General features: G+C 44.9%; 3 protein-coding genes across 10 annotated transcripts; 1 reads left to right on the forward strand and 2 right to left on the reverse strand.

Annotated features, from left to right (window-relative positions):
- Window positions 1-85: 85 nt before the first annotated feature.
- nmi (N-myc (and STAT) interactor) lies at window positions 86-6,242 on the reverse strand. The gene is made up of 10 exons (XM_080477880.1): window positions 5,591-6,242; window positions 5,489-5,527; window positions 5,333-5,398; window positions 4,775-4,933; window positions 4,587-4,703; window positions 3,986-4,151; window positions 2,790-2,896; window positions 2,356-2,542; window positions 2,126-2,229; window positions 86-2,005 (listed from the first exon to the last, which is right to left on the reverse strand). The coding sequence occupies exons 2-10, from the start codon at window positions 5,522-5,524 to the stop codon at window positions 1,787-1,789; spliced, it is 1,161 nt and encodes a 386-aa protein (XP_080334006.1). The 5' UTR covers window positions 5,525-5,527; window positions 5,591-6,242; the 3' UTR covers window positions 86-1,786.
- On the forward strand, window positions 6,232-14,436 carry ubxn4 (UBX domain protein 4). 2 transcript variants are annotated; one of them, XM_080477878.1, is made up of 13 exons: window positions 6,232-6,424; window positions 8,077-8,179; window positions 8,536-8,564; window positions 9,461-9,579; window positions 9,871-10,000; window positions 10,086-10,194; window positions 10,476-10,530; window positions 11,127-11,291; window positions 11,373-11,500; window positions 11,580-11,682; window positions 11,902-12,033; window positions 12,152-12,366; window positions 12,606-14,436. In XM_080477878.1, the coding sequence occupies exons 1-13, from the start codon at window positions 6,343-6,345 to the stop codon at window positions 12,742-12,744; spliced, it is 1,509 nt and encodes a 502-aa protein (XP_080334004.1). In that variant the 5' UTR covers window positions 6,232-6,342; the 3' UTR covers window positions 12,745-14,436. The 2 variants fall into 2 exon arrangements, with proteins under 2 accessions (XP_080334004.1, XP_080334005.1); XM_080477879.1 differs by having other exon boundaries at window positions 6,243-6,424; window positions 11,127-11,266; window positions 11,457-11,500.
- LOC308118461 (transmembrane protein 50B) lies at window positions 13,991-19,506 on the reverse strand. 7 transcript variants are annotated; one of them, XM_080477884.1, is made up of 9 exons: window positions 19,364-19,488; window positions 19,081-19,130; window positions 18,269-18,451; window positions 17,883-17,995; window positions 17,125-17,192; window positions 16,867-16,959; window positions 16,657-16,714; window positions 16,470-16,526; window positions 14,708-15,673 (listed from the first exon to the last, which is right to left on the reverse strand). In XM_080477884.1, exons 3-9 carry the CDS (start codon window positions 18,365-18,367, stop codon window positions 15,628-15,630), a joined length of 534 nt encoding a protein of 177 aa, XP_080334010.1. In that variant the 5' UTR covers window positions 18,368-18,451; window positions 19,081-19,130; window positions 19,364-19,488; the 3' UTR covers window positions 14,708-15,627. The 7 variants fall into 7 exon arrangements, with proteins under 7 accessions (XP_080334011.1, XP_080334012.1, XP_080334014.1 ...); XM_080477888.1 differs by lacking the exon at window positions 16,470-16,526 and having other exon boundaries at window positions 14,692-15,673; window positions 19,411-19,488; XM_080477887.1 differs by lacking the exon at window positions 16,470-16,526 and having other exon boundaries at window positions 14,692-15,673.
- Window positions 19,507-21,156: the final 1,650 nt, after the last annotated feature.

Consider the following 21,156-nt stretch of genomic DNA (forward strand, 5'->3'; position numbering starts at 1 on the left):
AAACGTTTTTTTTTTTTCTGCTGTCATGCCTCCAATCAGAAGATCTGTGATTTATAATCTTGAACAGTGGATCAAAGCCAGATGTGAAACGAGTGGGCTGAGCACTTATTTTACATGTTTAATCCCAGCTCATCAGCGGACCTCTCACTCGCCTTTACAATCTGTTTTTATTGATCTTTCACACTATATAGAACTGCAGTGAGTGTATAAACCAGTTTACTCTCCGATTGTGATTAGAAAGTCTTCAAATATCACAGTTGATCAATATCAGGACAATATTTCCTCCAAAGAATGAGAATTTGTGGAGCGATACCAAATGATGACTACAAACATTTCGTAATGGATGAATTTTTTTTGAAATGATGGAGATTAACAGACTTTTTTCCATGTTAAAATTGCAGGTCACACAACGATAGATATTTTGAAGATACTGAAACCCGGCTGGTGCGGGATCCAAGATGGCGGCGTTACGGGCGCCAGTGTGAGTGAGAGGATGGTCATTGGAGTGGAAACAGAAATACAAACAGAATTACACAGTTTGAGGCAGAAACGAGAGTAAAGACTCAATAAGAGTGAGTTTTAGTCATGCAGTGACTAGTGACGGTCCACCGCACCGCGTCTCCACTCCAACATGCAGTGACGTCGGTGATACACGGAATAAAGATGATGACTAGAGGTCCAACTCATACAGACATTCCAGGAAGTAAAAGAAGATGAATACATTGAGATCATTCTGTGCTTTCTGAACTTCAAGTTACATTTTTTAAAGCGGTCATATTATGTAAAATTCACTTCCTACAGGTTCTCTAGCGGGACTAATCGTCCCCATACCTGGAATGACGCCTCAGAAGTGAAAAAAGTCTGTCCTCTCTCTCCCTGGCTTGTTTAAATTTTTCAAAAAGTGTGTTGCTCCAACCAGCCAATCAGAAATCAAACCCTATATAGTGTCATCGGGGGTTTAGCCAATCCCAGTCAAGGTAAGCCCTCCCTTTGACTCCTCCCACAATTAGGCAGCTCTGCTCTGGCACATGGCACCGCGAGAGGACGTACTTCCTCCTCTTCCCAAGATGGGCATGTGTGGGCGAAGCCAGTCCAGCTCACACAGACACAGCAGATTCTGAATGCAGCTCCTATGATCCAATATTCAAATGGAGCAAAATCAAAGAAAAGCTTGATTTGGGGCAATAAACTTTGAATATAATGCTTTTGGACCAACGAGACCAAGTGAAAGTGTTGAAAAGCTGTAGAATATAACCCCTTTAACATCTCATGTAGACTGATGCTTTTCATATACGCAAGGGAAACACACCACTGCTTTATCCAGGTTCTGTTATTGAAGCCTATAATACAGTGATGAAGAAAACAGACACCCTCTGAAATTCCCCTGATTATAGAGCCCCTGTTTACGCGGTGTCGACGGTGTCGGGGAGCACACATCAGAGCTGATCTGGAATCAAACTCTTCATATCACCGTGTGGTTTATTACTGATACTCACAATGCATTAAACTTCATGTTCCACCGACAGCAGCAGAAACGTGGTTCAGATTTTCAATAAGAACTTTGATCTACCACACGTTGAGTCTCTAGGACACAAACAAGCGAGAAAAAACATCACAAGATGTTTTTCCTTTCCTGTTTGAGCAGTTAAACGGAGTTAAACAGCATCACTGGCAGTCAAACAATCACACCTACAGTTTCACCAGCAGATTATCCTTTTTTTCTTTTGGTTGTTAATTTGGCAAATTTAGACCAAGAATCTGTGAATAACTGAAGCGGCGTCAGACTTTAAAGCCTGGCGCCGGTCTGGCCGGAGTCCTCGGAGAAGAAAGCCTGCAGAGCTTTCCCACAGGAGATGTACTTGATGGTCTCGATCTCGCCGCCTCTGTTGCTGGGCTTCTGGAAGTAGATCTCCAGGTGGTCCTGCACGTCCTCCTCGTCCACCATGTCCGGCACGTCCTGGATGTTATCCAGGAGGACGGTTCTCTTGGCCGAGCCACAGAAGGTCTGGAACGAGAGGGACGACACCAAACCGGCTGGCTCAGAAGTAGAACTGGTATAAGAAGCATTCATGTTCTTGTGCGACGCCGTGCTGTCAGGCCGGGATCTTACAGAAAATCTTAGTACCTGAAATCTGCGCAGCTTGTAGCTGAACTCGGGTCCGACCTGCACGCTGACTTCAGGATCCAAATCCACCTGGTACTTCCCTCCCAGGACCAGGCTCTCAGTAACTACACACACACACACACACACACACACACACACACACACACACACACACACACACACACACACACTGATTTAAACCACTCAGGCCGCCGAGCGAGCGTGTGTGAGAGTGTGCAGCTGCGCCGTACCTCCCGGGTGGAGGAACACGATGCGTCCAGTGCCGGTGTTCTTGTCGTACTCCACGCTCTCCACCTCGGCTCCTCCCCGGCTGGGCTTGGAGAAGCTGATCTGCAGACGGTCCTTCACTCTCTCCTCATCCATGGACGGAGGCACGTTGGAGACCTTCAGTGCCTTCCTGGACACGTCGAGGTGCACCTACAGCGAAAAAGGACTTCGACTTCAATAGAATTGCTGACGGTGCTTTACATTGTTAGTCCCACTCAAATCTCCACACCAGAGGAGGCAGCTGCCACGACAGGAGCGTCCATCCACTGCCACGCAGAAGTAGCTGGTCAAACTTCTTCCTACGTCCTCACCTACATGTCCCTGGTCTTCAGGTTTGATTTGACTGAAGAGCCTGGATGGTCTGATCTAGAGGAGGAGGTGGAGTAGTGAAACCCACCTCGAACTTGACCACAGGGTCCATGGTGATTCGGACCGGCGTCACTTCCAGGGTGCTGTTCTCGTAGGTCATGGAGCACTTGGCAAGCTTCAGCACCTGAGAGGCCACTGGAGCAGAGGGGCTGGGTTAGAGATGACTGGAGCAGGAGCAGGAGGAGGAGGAGGAGGAGGAGCAGGAGCAGGAAGCAGAGCAGGAAGCACAAGGAGGAGCAAGAAGCTCAAGGACGAGCAGAAGGAGGAGGAAGAAGAAGCATGAGGAGGAGTAGAAGGAGGAGGAAGCGGAGCAGGTGCAGGGGGAGTCAGTGGAAGAAATTCAAAGAGGGGCAGGAGGAGGAGGAGCAAGACGCTCAAGGAGGAGCAGCAAGAGAAGGAAGAGGCAGGAGGAGAAGCAGGAGCAGGAGCTCCCTCTGCTGGAGGAACAGCAGAACTGGAGGCCGTGGCCTCAGCGATCACATGAGACTGATCTCTGGGAAGCAGGTGAAGATGATCTGAGGCTTTCATAGGACAAGTCAGCATCTTCGCCAGCATCAGGTCTCCAAACTACGACCCACAGGCCAACTGTGACACAATCTTCATTCTCACTTTCAATTTCACCCTCATACATCTTGTAAAATACATGTCGTCTTCGCACCATAAAGCCTTTACAATTAATCAGTTCATTTAGGATTAATGTGACCATGTGATGCATCAGTTTATGTTTTCTTCCAAACTTACGACTAACCTGAAGAGAAGACTCAATAACGGAACAGATTGTATTTCTTATAACATCACACTTAGCAAGTGCACCTCAGTGATATTAAATGTACATTTTTAGAAATAGCGCAATGTATTGCAGGAGAATACATGTTTTCATAAGAAATAGAGAAATATATGCCATTTCTCCAGAGGTATGTTTGTATAACTGTCATGTAATGTCGTATTTTCTTCCTGACTATAAGGTCATGAAGGATAGAAAACAAGACTTCGGGGTTAAAGTGTTCAACAGGCACATATTTACTGAGAGCCGCGTGAACATGAACAAGCTACAATTCAGTTCTGAGGTGAGGCTGTGGAGATTCACACTACGGCTGCAAAATAAAAACTTTGCCACACATCTCCACGAAGCAGGAGATGATCCACAAACTCAGTCGAGAATCGTGTGTGTGTGTGTGTGTGTGTGTGTGTGTGTGTGTGATGACAGTTTGGAGAGCAGCCCACCTTTTTCCTCCTCGAAGGTGATGAGCGCCTGCCCCCCCCTCAGAGGGATGGCCACTTTCTGGCTGATGGTGAAAACTCCTGCCGTGACCTGATCGCTGACCTCCGACCCCTCGCCGCGGTGCGGCTTCACGAAGTTCACGTCTGTGTCCGGGATCTGGGAGCAGATCTGCGCGGGGGGGGGGGTTATTGCCAGAGACATTTTTTTTTAAAGCTTGTCCAAAACGGAGGATTAATCCATGTCACTCCAAGTTTCTGAATCGTTTCATCAGACTTTAAGAGATGATCTTTTGCTGTATTTCCATTATTTCCATTATGATTTCATTGCAAAGCTCCGTAAATTCTGTTTGTGTAACTGTTGATTTAATTCAGTTGATTCTGCTCATATTGAGATTAAACTTTACAGGAGAAATACTCTTTCTCCGGGGTTTTTCTTTTTAGTGGACAGAGCCTCGGGAGGCGCAAAATAACCAAAATTATTTATTTATACGTAGCAAGCAGCTCCAATCCCAAAGTAATGGAGTAACAGTTTACTCCAAATGAAAGTAAAAAAAAAAAAGTTGCTGTTGAACTGTTCTCACAGGGTTTTTTTTTTCATGCCAACCTTGAATTTCTGCTTCAGTGTGCTGGACCGGACTCTCCGGGCCTCCAGCTCGTCCTGAAGCTTCTTCAGCCGAGCCAACAGCGCCTGCCTGCGCTTGTCCAGCAGCTGGACTTCGTCCTGTGAGGAGCAGAGGTCAAACACTTAGAGAAGAGGCCCTGCGGCGGGTTCAGAGGTGACAGTACTCGTACCTTCATTTCATTCATGCCGCAACTTAAATCCTTCTGACGTTGCTGCTGCTGTGTCAAACAGGCCGTCATCTCCTCCTGCATCTTCTTCTTCTCCTCGTCCACTTGCAGTTTCTCCAGGAGGAGCCTGGCCTTCACATCATCAGCTTTCTCCACCTTACTCTGAAGGACAAACACAACGAGTCGTGGCAGACGTGGGCCCCTCTACTTGAACCTGAGAGTTACCTGGAGGTCACGGCTGGATGGTGATAATAAAGTACTGTCTACTTCTACTTCTTTCTACATCCACTCTGATACAAAACGCAGTGAAATACCGTCACTTGTGGAAATGAAAACAGGTGAAAACCTGCTAAAATGCTCCATCAACATGACTGTCACATCAGTATGTCAGCTGATATTCACTATGTCTATACATGTTTTATTAAAGCTCGTCCAAAACTGATGATTATAGACATATAGAAGTCTATGGGCCCTGGACCTACAGACAAGCCCTGTACCTATAGGCAGACTCTGTACTTGTACACAGACCCTGTACCTGTGTCCAGGTGTACAGACTCCTACCTTCCAGGCCTCCAGCTCTGTCTTTGCGTCTATGAGCTGAGTGGCCGTGTCCCGGAGTTCTCCCACCTGACAACAGAGACAATGTTTACCAACAGCCGAACACAAATCAGTCCTCAAATAGAAACTGATGAAACAGTGTGATCAACAAAGCCTCGCCTGGTCAGAAGGCTGCTCGATCTCCATATCCTCCATAACCTGGCAAACAAAACAGAACTTAGTTAAAAAGTTACAAACAAAAGTTTCACTGTTGTTTCTCACCAGTTTGGTGTGAAGTCAGCGTGAGGATTGAAACCGGCTCGATGGAAGCAGACGAAAAAGTTTTTTTACTGCGAACTGAACAGACAGCAAACTAAAAGTGAAAGTTAAAGAGAGCGCAGTCATCATGGGGCAGTCTGAGGAGAGTCGGTCCTTTCAGCTCGGTTCACTGAGTCGATTTTTATAGCTCGATTTAGTAAAAAGAGTCAATTCTTTCAGACATTTCAGATCATTTAGATTACTCTGAAATTGTAAATGAAGATAGCTTTGTTTTATTTCCAGATTCCTACAAAATCTTTGGAGCATCAGTTCACCATAATCAATAAAGAAAAGTGTCTTTGCTAATCATTTTTTCCTCAAAAATCAGAACAGCAGTAATGACATCTGTCTGGATGTATAACAATAACACGCTCCAGAGCTTTTTTCTTTTTTTTTTTTAGAATGTCACAACTTCTGACATATGATATTAAAATGTGTGCTGTAAAACATTATTTTATTTGAACATTATTTTTTCAAAGAAAGAAAGAAAGTGTTGCCCGCAGCCATGTGTGCGAATATTAAAAACTGCGAAATTATGGCTAATTAAAGATGCATATTGAAAGTGCGCATTGACGGCCGCCGACGCACCTGCACGCGCTCGGTGCGCACTGACGCTGTACGTGCAGCCGGAAGCGGAAGTCGCCGGGCTGACGAGTGTAGCTTAGCTGCTCCTGAGCGTCACTCATCGGGCAGAGACAGAAAAACTCCCCGCAGACATGCTCTGGTTCGAGGGCTCCATCCCTGACGCCATCAGCTTGGCCAAGCAGCGGACCTCCGTCTTCGTCGTGGTCATTACAGGTAGCGTAACGTGTGAAGGGGAGCTAACAGGCTAACTGCTAGCCTTATACGTTAGCACAGCCATCTGTCAGTAATAATATCAGACGTCAGACACATTCTGAGGGGAATAAACCGTGTAAAGGGACGACATAGATCGTCAGTAAGACTGTATGTCAGTGTAAACAACCAGGAGCTCTGGACTCTTCATGTCAGACCCGAGCAGATTAACTGAAGGCAGCTGCACGGTCCAAATCCATGTCTGTTACATCAGTGAGCGTTACATCTCTGAGATGACAACACATGAGAACACCTCAACACCCATGACAACGCATGAGAACAGACATGACAACACCTGGGGGACAATAGAATGAGTCTGGATAAACATACCCAGGATATCTCTCTGTTACCTAGGTTAACTTAACCTGAATATGCACGATCCTGATGAGCGTTAACACGAATCATGTTAACGGCTCAGTAATTTAACCCAGAGTTTTCCCTTCAGGACCCGGTCCACATGAAAGGGGACGTGGAGCGGGTTTGCAGCGTCTGACCAATCACACACAGAGAGAAGCGGCAGCTTACTTTACTATAGAGGAGCAGTTATTCTCTGGAAATATGAAGAATTAAAACACATCCACCGGGCCTAAAGCGACACCGGTGCCGCAGCCAAAACCAGAAAATACGCTACTTCTTATTGCTTGACTTTGTGAGATTATATATTAATTCATAAGACAATATAAGAAGAAAAATCACACCGTTTTAATCCCCTTGGGGAAATTTTATGACCGAGTTGACCCGAGGGTCTTGCTCAGGGACCCCCGGTTCATGTTTTTTGGAGGAACCAGAGTACCCCGAGGAAACCCACTCACACACAGGGAGAACATGCGAACTCCACACAAAAAGGCCTCGGCCTGTATTTGGAACCCACGATGTTCTCGCTGTGAGGGAAGATCGCGAACCACTGTGCCACCGTGTGGACATGCACGGCACTGTGGTCACTTAGCTTTACTTTATAACAGCAGAAACATTTCAGGCAGAACTTTCTCACTGCTCTCCTTAGTTTATATTTTCCATCGAGTGGTTTTGAGGCTGAGTTTCCTCCGCGTGAGTGTGTTTTGTGTTGGAATATTATTTTCTCACCGTGACGGCAGGAGTAGTTATGCGCTCCATAAATTCATGTTTCTGCAGTTCTGTCAGGCATGACCGTCACTATTAACCTCGTGGAGCCAAACACACCTGGAGCAATTTAAGAATACCTCTTGAAGGCTTCAATCCATTATGTCAAAAAGATTGCTCTAAAAACATTCCCCTCTCTGCTCAGCTCTAAAACTATGTTGTTTTTAGTGCTATAAAAATAAAGTTTGATTGAATTGAAACGGTTGACCAATCAGGATCATCTAAGAACGGATGGTTCATTTTCCAAGAGATCAGATTGGTCAGGAGGCGGAGCTTTGACCTCTTATCCAGAATGCAACTTTTCTCCGGAGCAGGTTAAACATTCAGAGTAAGGCACCAGAGTGATTTATGCGTATCGATGGGATTTCTGCTGAAAACGGACACTTACATGGATTATTTTGATGTCTTTGTGCTTCCAGAGCACAACCTGCTCTCTTGGTCAGAATTTTAATTTGTGAGATATGTGTGTGAGTGTGTCCCTGTCTCCGTCCCCTCAGGAGAAGACGAGCAGTCGTCTCAGCTCATGTCCAGTTGGGAGGATGCCCAAGTGTCCGAGGCGGCTGAGAACTGCTGCGTGGCCATCAGAGTGGATGCTAAGAGGTACACGTGTTCCAACTAGAGCCGTGGTGCCAGGGACTGAGGAGTAGCCCGGCAGAGGGTTTACTCCGGGTCACAGTGTGAACGGCTGTTTCTGGTTTGTTCGTAAACAAAGACGAAGGAATGAAAAGCAATACAAGAGGAAAGAGCGGGGAGTGGAAGCTGTGTTGGAATGTCTTCAAGAGTCTGTGTGTCTTATTTATTCAGGTTATAGTGTTCAGGTGTGGTGGATATCAGAGCACCAGAGAGGTTTGAGTGTTATTGTAATGATTTAACCTGCGTCACAGTGAGGATCTCTGCTACTACACTCTGAAACACTGTGAACTGATCATGTAATGTTCTCTTATTGTCCTTCACAGTGACACATGTGTGCAGTTCTCTCAGATCTGTATCCTTTTGAAGGTGTGTGTCTGTGTGTCTGTGTGTCTGTTATAGTTGCAGTTTAACAACCTCTGTGGACACAGTGTTGGTAAATATCTGCTGGTCTATTTCCTCCTCTTGATTTTTCGATTTTAACATTTTAACAGCCAGCTCAGATGAATGGCAACAGTTCAAAGTCAGCGTGTGTCTTTACTGCACCATAATTTTGGGACTATAAGCCGCAATTTTTTTCACACGCCTTGAACCCTGCAGCTTAAACAATGACGCGGCTAATTTATGGTTGTTTTTTTTTTACGGCTCAACGAGCTTCATGCCGCCAGATTCTACGTCCGCCTGTATCTGCACTCTTTTCAGCCCTAAAATGTCCCTAAAAGTGATATTTCTGTCGTCCTGACCTCGTCTCACTATTGTAGCCATCATGTGCCGCTTTAGCAAATAACCAATGAAATACTTTTATCTACAGAGATAAAAATCCTCCGTGTGGGTGTATTTCTGCTGTAATTCACTTACACTCTCCGTCACTCGCTCTGACTTTTCTGCAGTAGGCCCTCCTATGTGAGTGCTCTGAAAGACAGATTTGCAGCAATTGATGAAAATATGCCGAATCTCACAGTAAAATTCTTGCCGCGTTACAACATGGACACCTGCAGCTTATAGTCAAGTGCAGCCTATATGCACAAGGTTGTTTTTTTTTGTTTTTTTTTAGTGGGTGCGGCTTATTTTCAGGTGTGCTCAATAGTCTGGAAATTTCAGTAATCGCAGATAAAACTCCAGCGGGACTAGAGTTTTGTTCTTTAGGATTTTATCTCATGAATGACACAAAACATTCTCCCGTGCAGTGGACGTGGTAACGTGCACTGGTCGCACTCCGTGCAGTTTGCTCCTTGACGCGTTCCCTCTCAGATCCAGTGGTGTGCATACCGTCCAGTTTCTTCATCGGAGACAACGGGATTCCCCTGGAGGTCATCGCCGGAAGTGTCTCGGCTGAGGAACTGACCAAGAGAATCCACAGAGTCAACCAGGTACACACACGTTCCTGTCAGGTCTTCTCCAACACCACGGACCTGATCCCAGCTCACACTATCAGATCTGAACACCTGAGCTCCTTCATGCAGGTAGAGCAGGCAGCCTCATCTAGAGATCAGCATGAACATCTTCTAAAACGCACTACCCGGTCCTGATGAGAGGTCTTCTACCTTGATCAATGAGAACAACTATAGATGCAACATGAGGGGCCCGTCCAGATGAAGAGGCTTTATGTGCGTGAGGTTCTTCTAACATCTGAACCATCTGAACTTTCAATCTGACCACAGATGCACCATCAGGAGTTGAGCAGTGGGAGCCAGGTACCTGTGGAGAGCAGTCCACCTGTGGAGAGCAGTCCACCTGTCAGCTCTGCCTCAGAGTCGGCTTCAGCCTCAGCAGCTCCACAAACATCCAAAGGTTGGAGCACACCTGGATCTCCCAGACACACGGACACAGGCCGGTCCACTCGGTGTTTGATTCTCTGTCTCTCTGTTCTTCACAGCATCTCTTTCCAATTCCTTGAGTCCGAGCTGTTCCTCCGGTTCTCCTGCAGAGGAGGACTCGTCTTCACTTCAGAGCTGTGACGAGAACCTGGATGCTAAAGTGGAGAGGTACGAGTACACTCTGGCTTCCTACTTGATTCCTGCTCACTTGCTGCTTCCTGCTCAGAACTTTGAGGTGTTTGAAGAAGCTCTGGCTCAGTTTCCGTCTTTCAGAACCGACTTGTCTTGGTGCTTCAGCTGCTCATTGTGTTTTAATGACGTCAAAGTTTTATCCTCCAATTATTTGTTTGATTCTCGTGAGAAATGGAGGAAAAATGCCGCCTCTGCTGTTCCACATGGAACTCTGTGATAAGCGAGTGTGACTCTGCTTTCTATTGTTCTGCTGTCAGATTGACGAAGAGACTGGAAGAGAGGCGAGAACAACGCAAGAAAGGAGAGGAAGAGGTGAGCGACCACACAGATGTACGACCGGCTGTGGATCTCAGACACTTGGGCCTCGTTTACACGACAACGAATAAGAGTGTATCCGCAAAAGTTTCTTGACTTTTAGGGGGTCCCTTCACACAGCACCGGTGTGTGGATCCACTGTATCTGTGATGTATTTATACCGGCTCCCACGGTGGAATGATTCTTTCACGGTTACGATTCCCTCCTGCAGAGACTGCTAGAACGCTGTTACTGTTACATGGAGAACCCATAGTGGTTTGACCCGCGGACCGTAGTTTAATAGTTGAGACTCTCCCCTGATGGCATCCAATTCGTTATCAGTCCATACGAATGTCGGGTTCTCTCCATTTTGATCATGTTTATAGTGTATTATTCTCTGCACACGTCTGTGTGATGTTATTACAAAAACAAACAGCGCCCTCTCGTGGCCCGGCTTACTAACTACATTGTTGTCCGCTACTGCAGAACAAACGTAACGCTGTTTTTTTTTTTTTTGTTTGTTGTTGTTTTTTTACGGCCAAGTTGTCGTGTAAACGGGAACAGGATAAAACTGGATAAACATGGACTCACTGCAGCGTGTGTTTGTGATTTAGCATGAGATCAAAAAGGAGATGGATCGGAGGAAGGTAGGGAGGGACATGCAGGACTTCAAGAAGAAGCAGGAAGAGGATAAGACCAAGCGCCTCATGGAGGAGAGGAACCGAGAGAAGGCCGAGGAGAAGGCAGCCAGAGAGCGGGTCAAACAGCAGATCGCCATGGTAACCACCTCCCAACCGAGTCCCACAACGTTCCTCACACTTGTCTTATGGTCGTGCCCCATGTCTGCATTCTGTCCGCAGGACCGAGCCGACAGAGCCGCTCGATACTCCAAAAACCAGGAGGAGGAGAAGGCTGCGAAGCAGGCGCTGCTGCAGGCCCGCCAGGCGGAGCAGGAGGCCCGGAAGGAGGCCACGGTCCGAGAGAGGAGGTGAGTCTATGGCTCCTCATAACCGCTAACAGCCGGCGCTAACAGCCTAACTGTCCTGTGTGTTTCTCTGGCTGATCAGCACCGTGGCCAGGATCCAGTTCCGCCTGCCGGACGGCTCGTCCTTCACCAATCAGTTCCCCTCACAGAGCAGACTGCAGGAGGCTCAGCAGTTCGCCGCTCAGGTGAGGCGTTACATGAAGACATGACTCCAGGAGACTCTAAAAACAGCAGTTTTAACTCAGTAGAAATCAGAAGCAGAAAAATCCCAGCCATGATGAGTCGAGCTATAGTAAAGATCATTTTTGAAATACTGTTGGACAGTAAGCTACCTTCACATTGGTTCTCATTTGAAATCAACAAGTGTGAACATGTCAGTGACGGTTTGTTCCTGGACCTGTCAGGAGGTGGGCAACCGCTACGGGAAATTCTCCCTGGCGACCATGTTCCCCCGGCGGGAGTTCACCAGTGAAGACCTGGACAAGACCCTGCTGGAGCTGGAGCTGGTCCCCAGCGCCTCCATCGTACTGCTGCCTGTGAGTACCGCCATCTTCACCTCCTTCATCGTCTTCATGTCCTCTGAAGCTGATCAAATACAGCCCCCCCCCCCGTCTCTCTCTAAAAGTTTCCGCTGTGTTTTTCTCCCTATTGCAGCAGTCCAGCCGACCCGCCAACTCGGTGGTCCAGTCCGGCGGCGGGGGGATCTGGGCGGTCCTGGGCACCATCCTCTACCCTCTGCTGGCCGTGTGGAGATTCCTCAGCTCCGTCCTGTTTGCAGCTCCGCCCACTCCCAGGCCGCCGGCAGCCAGAGGCCCCGCCCCCCAGCAGCCCACCTCTCACACTAACGCAGGCCCCAGCAATGCAAAGAGGTGAGGAAACCTGCATAGAACCTGGAGTCACCATGTTCACGATGAACAAACCCTTCGCCCTCAGGCGTCACTCTAACTTACCGTTTCCCCCCAAAATAAGAAAAACCGTAAAGTACCATTCACTCATTTAACCCTTTCAGAGCCAGGTCCATTCCTTCATGTCACTCATGTTATTTTCCCACAGATGCTTGATATTTGAAGTTCCTGATGATCCATGATCTTTTTGTCTGTGCCCTCAGAGAATCCCTCACCAAGCACAGTTTGGAGAACAGACCCAAGGACTTCAAGAAAGACGGTAAAATCTGCCGCCTCAGGACTCAGGAGGACAGCGAGGACGATAACAACACCTGGAACGGAAACTCCACTCAGCAGATGTAGTGCGGCCCCGCCCCGCCCTTCCCCGCTCCTCGGCCCCACCCTGCTTGCATGGGTAGATCCATAATCGCCACCAGAATTCCTCCTGCAGCTTCAGCTCAGCGTCTTTGTGTTGATTCTAACATGAAGCAGGTTCAGACTGCAGCCACTGTGACATCCTGAAAACGGCCCTGCCAACAGCGCTGCGGTCTGATCCCGGCTTCGTCTGCTTCTGGACTCACTGCAGCTTTGAAACGTGAAACGGGAGGAAGGAAATTAATGTGGAATGAAGATGATTTTTATTTCCTGTTAGATGTAAAAAGTATATGCAGCCGCTGGCAGAGGAGGACACACACACACACACTCATCTACTGTAACCAACCTACTGTGTGTGTATGTGTGTAAACTGCAGACCACTGCTGTAGTTGTTTGTTGAATTATAAAAAGTTAAACGGCGTGGTTTTTTTTTTTTTCCCCAGAGATCTTTAGACTGTGTGCTGATTTCTTTTCCTTTCATTAATTTTTCTGTGAATTCTGTAAAAACATGAGGCCTGAGGGGTGAACGCAGTCCAGCCTGGTTGAGGAGGCGGAGCCTGCAAACTGTTTATTTGTTAATTAGAAGGTCAGGCGTGAACGACACGACGTCATGGGAAAACTATTGAGTTTATTTCACAAACTAGTGAACACTCGGAGGTAAACCGCTCGGTTTTTCACCCTTCACTCTGCAGTGAAGGGAGTTGGAGCGCCCTCTGGTGGATACGTTAACACAAGGACGTTGGAAAAACTCCCATGTATTACCCGCATTTTGTTATTGAAAAATAAGTGTGAACATCCGCGTCAATCAGCCCAACTTTTGGCCAACTACTGATTATTCTGAAAAAATACCCACACAAGCAGTCACTGGTTGGTCCACTCAAAATAAGTGCAAAGGAAAAACTTCAAACTTTTATATACATCAACTACAACACATCTCTTGCAAAGGTGTGTAAAACTTAAATTTTTAGTTTTTTATTTGTACCCTTCTTTCAGTTAAGTGTTGCAATGAGATATTTCAAGCTGTCAAATTAGTTCCTTTCAAGACGCCGTTAAAAAAAATGAGAACGTTTCTTCATGTGATGTTAAAGTCGTGACGGGTCGGTGCTACAGATTCTCTCTAAACGGACCTCTGCAGTTGTTTGCATTAGTGTTTTTCCTGAAAGTCTGACAAACCTCATTACAAATACAAACAATTTCAGTTTTATCTCAAAGAAAAACATTCAAATTCACACCTGCAGTTTATTTTTTATTAAGATTCGGGATCGTTTCGGGTCAAAAGAAGCACATTTCTGGAAACGTTATCACCCAAACCATCAATATATGAACTGGACCCTTCTACATTTTAAACTGTTGCCTGTGCAGCAAACAGCCTGCAGATGTTTCCACCAGAAGAAGGAAAAATAACCAGGATGTGAAAAAAGAAGTGACATTTGTGATTGTTTTTCATTTCCATCCATCCGTCCACTTTATCCTGTTCGGGATCAGGAGACGTCGGAGAAAAGACTAAATAAACCCAACACACATTTCCGATAATATGCACAAGGCTTAACAGTGACTTAAAAGCACAGAAAGGATTACATTAACCAAATTACTTCAATTGCTATTTATTCTGTGCTTTTTTTTGTGTGTGTATAACTTCCATCTGAGATTAATAAAGTATTTCTATTCTATCAAATATTCTACCTCAGAGTACCTTATCATTTTGTCTCTTCAGAATTTTTCTCCGGTAAATATCAACTGCTGAACCGACGCTATCTGGCAGAGGCCAGTAGGATTTCTGACTCTTCGTCACTGAAGAGGAGGGAGGATCTAGGAAGAAGTGTGACGTCTCCATGGTTTGGTTGTTTATGGTAACTAATTCCCGAGCGGCTGGTTTCAGTGCTGCATCGTTTACAGGAGGGATGTGAAGCGTGTCGACGCACAGAAACAACCAGGCGGGGAGAATCAATCTGAATTCTTTTTAATTGTGGGCTTTAGAAGAGCTTGTCAAGAAGTCGATGGAACAAATGAGTCACAGAAAGCCTTTGACAGGTGGAAAAACATTTAAAAACCAGATTAAAAAAAAAAAAAAAAAAACACACTAGGAAAGAGACATTTTCTGATTTACCTTCCTTTAGATTAAAACTTTGGGTTACAGATTGATTTGATCAAATTGGGGGTAAAAAGTGAAAAATATTTTAAAACTTTACAACTTGTAAGGCTTACTTCTGTTCTTACTGGCATTAGTTAGAGGAAACATCCACAACTTCTCCTGATGTCTTTCTTTTGAAGTCCAAATACAAGAAAAAACTGTTTGTCACACACACACACACGTAATCCTGAAACAAGCATCTCATCAACCTGCAACTATAAATACATGATTAGGTACCCGGTAGAAACTCTGCCTTCACTAAAGAAATCTTTTATTTGGACTGAGAGTGGTTTTTTTTTCATGGTGTTGGTCTGCGGTAGTTGAGCTGAGCTACAATAATACTTTAAATGACATTTGTGGAAACTGTGAATAATCCAGTGTCACTCAACAACCTCAGAAATCAACGTCGTGTCGAAGACGCGTCTGCAGCAGTGGATTCTACACGCGTCTCAACACACCGGACACTCGTCACTTCAGCGGAGGCAGAGTACAGTTCACCAGCTGCGCCTGATGAATCGACACCGTGTATAAATAAAAAATATTCCCTCAGTTAAAACGACCCCGGAGCAGCTTGAGCACAAACGACGGGAGAAAGAGGAACACAAAGCAAATGAGCACAAGTTTTTACATCAAGTAGAACATCTTTAGAACGAGCAGTAATATCTACACCGTGTGTGTGCGTGTGTGTGTGTGTGTGTGTGTGTGTGTGTGTGTGTGTGTGTGTGTGTGTGTGTGACCATTTAACCCCATAAATCTTCAGTTCGGCCAAACTTGTAGATCAGAGTGCTGCGGAGGGAAAGAGAGGAAAACGTCACCATAAACGTCACATCATGGAAACGTCACATCACGTACATTAAAGGACTTATATCATCCAGCTGTTCTCCTCCTCCTCCTGGTCTGGTCGGTACAGAAACTTTGTATTCTAAGTTTCTAGCTTCTCCTTGATTTTCCTCCATTTGAATATTGGATCATAGGAGCTGCATTCAGAATCTGCTGTGTCTGTGTGAGCTGGACTGGCTCCGCCCACACATGCCCATCTTGGGAAGAGGAGGAAGTACTTCCTCTCGTGGTGCCATGTGCCGGAGCAGAGCTGTCTAATTGTAGGAGGAGTCAAAGGGAGGGCCTACCTTGATTGTGATTGGCTAAACCCCCGATGACACTATATAGGGTTTGATTTCTGATTGGCTGGTCGGAGCAACACACTTTTTAAACACTGAAACAAGCCAGGGAGAGAGAGGACAGACTGTCTTCACTTCTGGGGCGTCAGTCCAGGTATGGAGACGATTATTACTGTTGGAAAACCTTTAGGAAGTGAATTTTGCTAAATATTATTTTAAATTTAGAGTCAAACGCGCAAAATCCACATAAAATACAAGTACATTTGTGTTTGTAATGTGACAACACGTACACAACTCTTCCTCATATACTGTGAAACTACTACTAACCCTAAACATGTGACCTGAGCAGAGAAAAAGTTCACTGAAAGGTGTCTTGAAATTTGAATAAATGTAAAGTCTGTCTCCTTTGTGTGGATAAATAATTCAGTTATATATATATATATATATATAGAGAATTTATTTACATGATGAAAGACAATATTTCAGCCAGTCTTCTCAGAGGTCGCTCAACATGATTCATCCTGTGGAAGACAATCCCTCCCCTGAACAATAGCACACGGCTTCTTGTGCCGGTTATTCACATTTAAGTGACATTTCAAGACGAGTCCAAAAAAAGAATGGAAACATTGAAAAAGGAAACTTTCTACTCACCTAAAAAAGATGAAAGCATTTTGAAAGAAGACCGCCAGGCCGGGACCAACCTCTTTTCCTAACAGGAACAACAAGGAGTATAAATACACTATTCAACAGGATCCTCTGGAGCACAGAGGCTCTGCTTTGTCATTTACCAGTCAGACTAACGTCAATGAATGAATGAACGAATGAACGAATGAACGAACGAATGAATGAACGAGTACCCACTTGGTGCCACGTATCCTCCGAACAGGATCCAGATGGAGGCGATGAGTGAACCGAACATCATCATGAAGCCAATGAACAGCCAGAGACGGGCTCCTGCAATCACAGACACGGGCCGGTCAGTTCCAGTCTCACTGGTTCGATTAAAGCCGGCGTTTATAGAAAAATCTCTTGTAATCATTATCACACCCAGAGTTTTAGGATAAGGAGACACAATCAAACGTCTTTAGTAATCTGCGTGAAGAATGGAGGAACACACACCCGTCCTGCCGAGGCAGCCCTCTCCGTACGTGTCTCCTCTCACTTGGCCATTGGAAACGGCATTAATCCTGTCAGATAGAACATAGTGATAATCTGAGTGAGAGCACACTGAAGCCCCGGGTATTGCTCCAACAACCATATCAGTACTCAATAATGAACATCACACCTCATCAGGATTATTTCAGTGTTTCCCTTCCAACACACATTTCAACTGAAAATATCCTAAATTCTTCTAATGTCATTTCCACTTCATGGCAGAAAATATCCATATCAAATGATTGTATTGATTAGAATTAAAGACATACAATAATACTTTTAATTAAATCTTCTCCTATGATTCTCAAATTGTTCTTGAGGTGGATGTGCTTCATCCCATTGTGACGGTGAGGAAGTCGTGTTCAACCATCACAGTTCCTCCTCCATGATGCTTGATCAAAAACAGGCAATGTGGAATTTATGAAGCAGATAATTGCATTATTACTACTGATATTTGATATAATTTTTGTCCCCCATTGAAAAAGAATGGTTTGCCAAGTCGTTAATAGTTATAATCAAATTAAAAAAACATTCCAAATCTCGTGAATAAAATTTAGTCTCAAACAAACAATGAAGGTTTGAATTGATGTCGGATAAAGACACAATAATCAGTGAGAGGAGAGGAGAGGAGAGGAAACGCTGGCAGCTTTGTCCTCTGGTGGTTTCCCCTCTCCCCCACGTGAACCGATTCCCTGCGGACGCCGACAGATCGCCGCACTCACATGAAGAACGCTATAGTGGAGAAGACGCCGCATGTGTGGAAGGCGTGGTTCATCTGCTCCTGGGACGGATACGTCACTGCAGCGTCGATCATGATCCACCAACCGGTGAAGAACTGCAGAGACACGACAGCCGCACGGTGTGATTACACTGAAAACATGCCACAGGGGCAGAATCAAACATAAAGGGCAGATCAAAATATCAGGCACGACTCCTCCCTGAACACACACAGCATGTCTAATCTCTCCTGTCTGTCCGAACAGCGGATCACAGCTTCATCTCCAATCATCCCATGCACCTTTAAAAAATATCACGCGTTATTAGAAAATCGTGTCTTTGACCCACTGAGCAATTGGAGACACGGGTCGTGAGATGCGGCGCAACTCACCAGACAACCAGCCACGACGGAAGCCACTGAATTCCTCCTCTCGCCCCAGTCGATGCATTCACACTCTGGCCAGTGGAAGTTGTCCAGGAAACCTGCCATTCCTCTTCTCTTGCTGCGACTCTAGTCTTCAGAGGTGAAGCTCGATCTGCTGCTCGACTTCCAGCCGTTCTGCACCCCCGCTGTCTGGAGGAGAAAAACATTACTTATTTATGAGTGACAGTTATCTTCTTTCTGTGCCTACATCTCCAAAGACATCTCCTTTTGCCCTGTGTACAATGCCGAAATTTTATATTTTGATTAAATATGTTTTCATTGTTTTTCCCCGTGACTATTAAACACCTGTTTAAATTCTCTGGTACTTTGCACCGGCGCTCTTCCACATTTATCATCTGTATCATTATACTTCTATAATTTCCATTGCAGATGTTTTTAATATATAACAGACTATATAGACTATTATAGACCCAAACATTTTTAAGTTATCTTTGTATCACCGATGGCGGGAGATTGTTTAAGTGGGGCCATGTGCAATTTGCTTTAGAAATCTAGATAAGTTCCCCATGTATAGTGCAAATCATGTGATTTATTTCACAATACAGTGAAGTTTTCCCTTCAAATGCATCAAACAGCTCAATGATCAATAATCTATCTTACTGCTATGGTGTAAATAAGCGTGCAAGACTCGGGCCAGCTTCAATAACCTTCAGCACCAGCCTCACAACACTACTTTAAACCTTCATTTCAACCACGTCATCACTGTTAAAGGTTCTTTGTTTATAAGTATTGGTGGTTAAGGTCGAAGATTACTCAACTATATCTTCTGTTTGACAGACTCCTCTCTCCACATCACATTTCTCCATACCTGGAAGATAAATGAGGAACTATTTATTCAGTGTGTCTGTTTCTTTGTGCGAGCTGCGAGTTAATTTAGAGGTATGTGTAAGAGTTAGTATGTAAATAAAGAGAACGTGTCCCTGAACAGGAGGTCACATTACACACCAACCAACCATCGCGTCCGCATTAGCTAACATAAACGCTACAGATGGAGCCGAAGCTGCAGTTCTCCGGCTTACAAGCGGTAATAAAAGTAGTCACCTAATACGTCTCTGGCCGTATTGCTGTTTATGAGAGTAGATTCCCACCTTTAAAAGAATCCGTGACTGAGATTTCCACAGACATAATAAATAAGCTGCTTTCACTTTCACCCTCACTTCCAGTACAACTTCCGGTGAAATTTCTGGCGGGGCAGCGCCGCCTGCTGAACGGGAGGAGTCATAACATGCGCTAGAATCTGAACAGAAACACACTTTTTGTCTAGATTATCAACACTTTTCTTGAGGGACCCACATTTTTCCCATTGTACTTAGGTGACACACACTGTACACTATCGCACACAAACTACAGTACCTCACACACACAGTAATAACTCACACACACGGCACTACCTCACACACACACACACACACACACACACACACACACACACACACACACACACACACACACTGCATTCCTACGTCACACAATACGCCTTCCTCCCACATTGTACTTGATCTCAGAATCGGTGCCTTTTCTTGTAACTTTCAATGTGTCTTTCAATGTGTTTCCCATTTTCTATATTATAAATTATTCACCCTTCATAATATATACTATTATATGAAATCAATTATCATTTTGATTTCTTCTTTGTTCGTTCGTTTTGTTTGGTTTTTTTTTCATCTGAATTTAAACAAAGAGGAAGTAAATTTAACGCGACACAGTGAAGTTCGTCTATTGTCCAGCAGGTGGCAGTGGAACACATCCGTTCACGTCCGGTGCCGGCAGAAGAAAACAAGCGGCCTGCTGATTGGCTGCTGTTGGACTATAAAAACAAAATGGCGGTTTCTAGCTTTCCTTTCACGCGCTTAAACCGAGACGGAGAAAAGAAAAACACGTTTCTAGTTTAACGTCTTCAGGCAAAGTTAGTCCATCCAGCGGGGTGTCTTCAGTCTGCAGCAGGACACTCATGGAGCGGCGGACAGGACGACAGGTCTGAAACTAAAGTTTTTATTTTGACCTGAACATACTGGATTTGATTACGCTTATAAATATATATATATATATATATATATATATATAAAAAGTTTAAAACTGATCGTACAACGAAAACGTCACTGTTCCCTCCACGATGTCTGCGGTGGAGGTGAGATTCCATCTGTGCGCGTGCACACTTGTAGCAACTCCTGTTTCACGCCGCGTGGTCGTTTAAATTTAATGACTTTATTTCACAACTACAATATATAATAGTTAACGTCACCGAGATTCAGATGCATTGAAAGTATCACTCTTTAGTAATTATTTATCAAGATTAAATAAAAATCCTCACGTTTTCTCCTGTTGCTGATGGAGCTGCAGATTGACCCTCGTGATCAGACTGATCACTTCATCAATAGTGCTGTAAAAATAATCTGCGTTGAAACTCCAATTGGATTATACATTCTAGACTCTGGTTGGCCTCTTTAAAATGCAAAATGGCTTCAACAGCCGTTTTTCATAGTTTGCAGGATTTCTCTTACTGAGCTGAAATTAGTTCTGTTAATTCAATACAAATTTGTGTTTTTGCACTAAATGCAACACATTTCAGGGCTTTTACAATGAAACTACAACATGAGCAAGCAGAGGAGTCGATGGAGGAAAAAAAATACCCATTTTAACAGGAAGAAACCTGCAGAACCAGTCAGGAGACTTTCTATTGTTTGTTTGGGTTTGGACATTAAATGAGGACAGGCAGGCAGAAATGAAGAGTAAATAATCTGTCGTCAACACAACGAATACAAAACTCATCCCCCCCCCCCCCTTCAGTTTCTGCTCTCATTTCCATTAACGTTTTGTTAAATGTACATTAACAT

The sequence above is a fragment of the Lipophrys pholis genome, assembly GCF_963383615.2.
Source record: "Lipophrys pholis genome assembly, chromosome: 13".
Classification (NCBI taxonomy): domain Eukaryota; kingdom Metazoa; phylum Chordata; class Actinopteri; order Blenniiformes; family Blenniidae; genus Lipophrys; species Lipophrys pholis.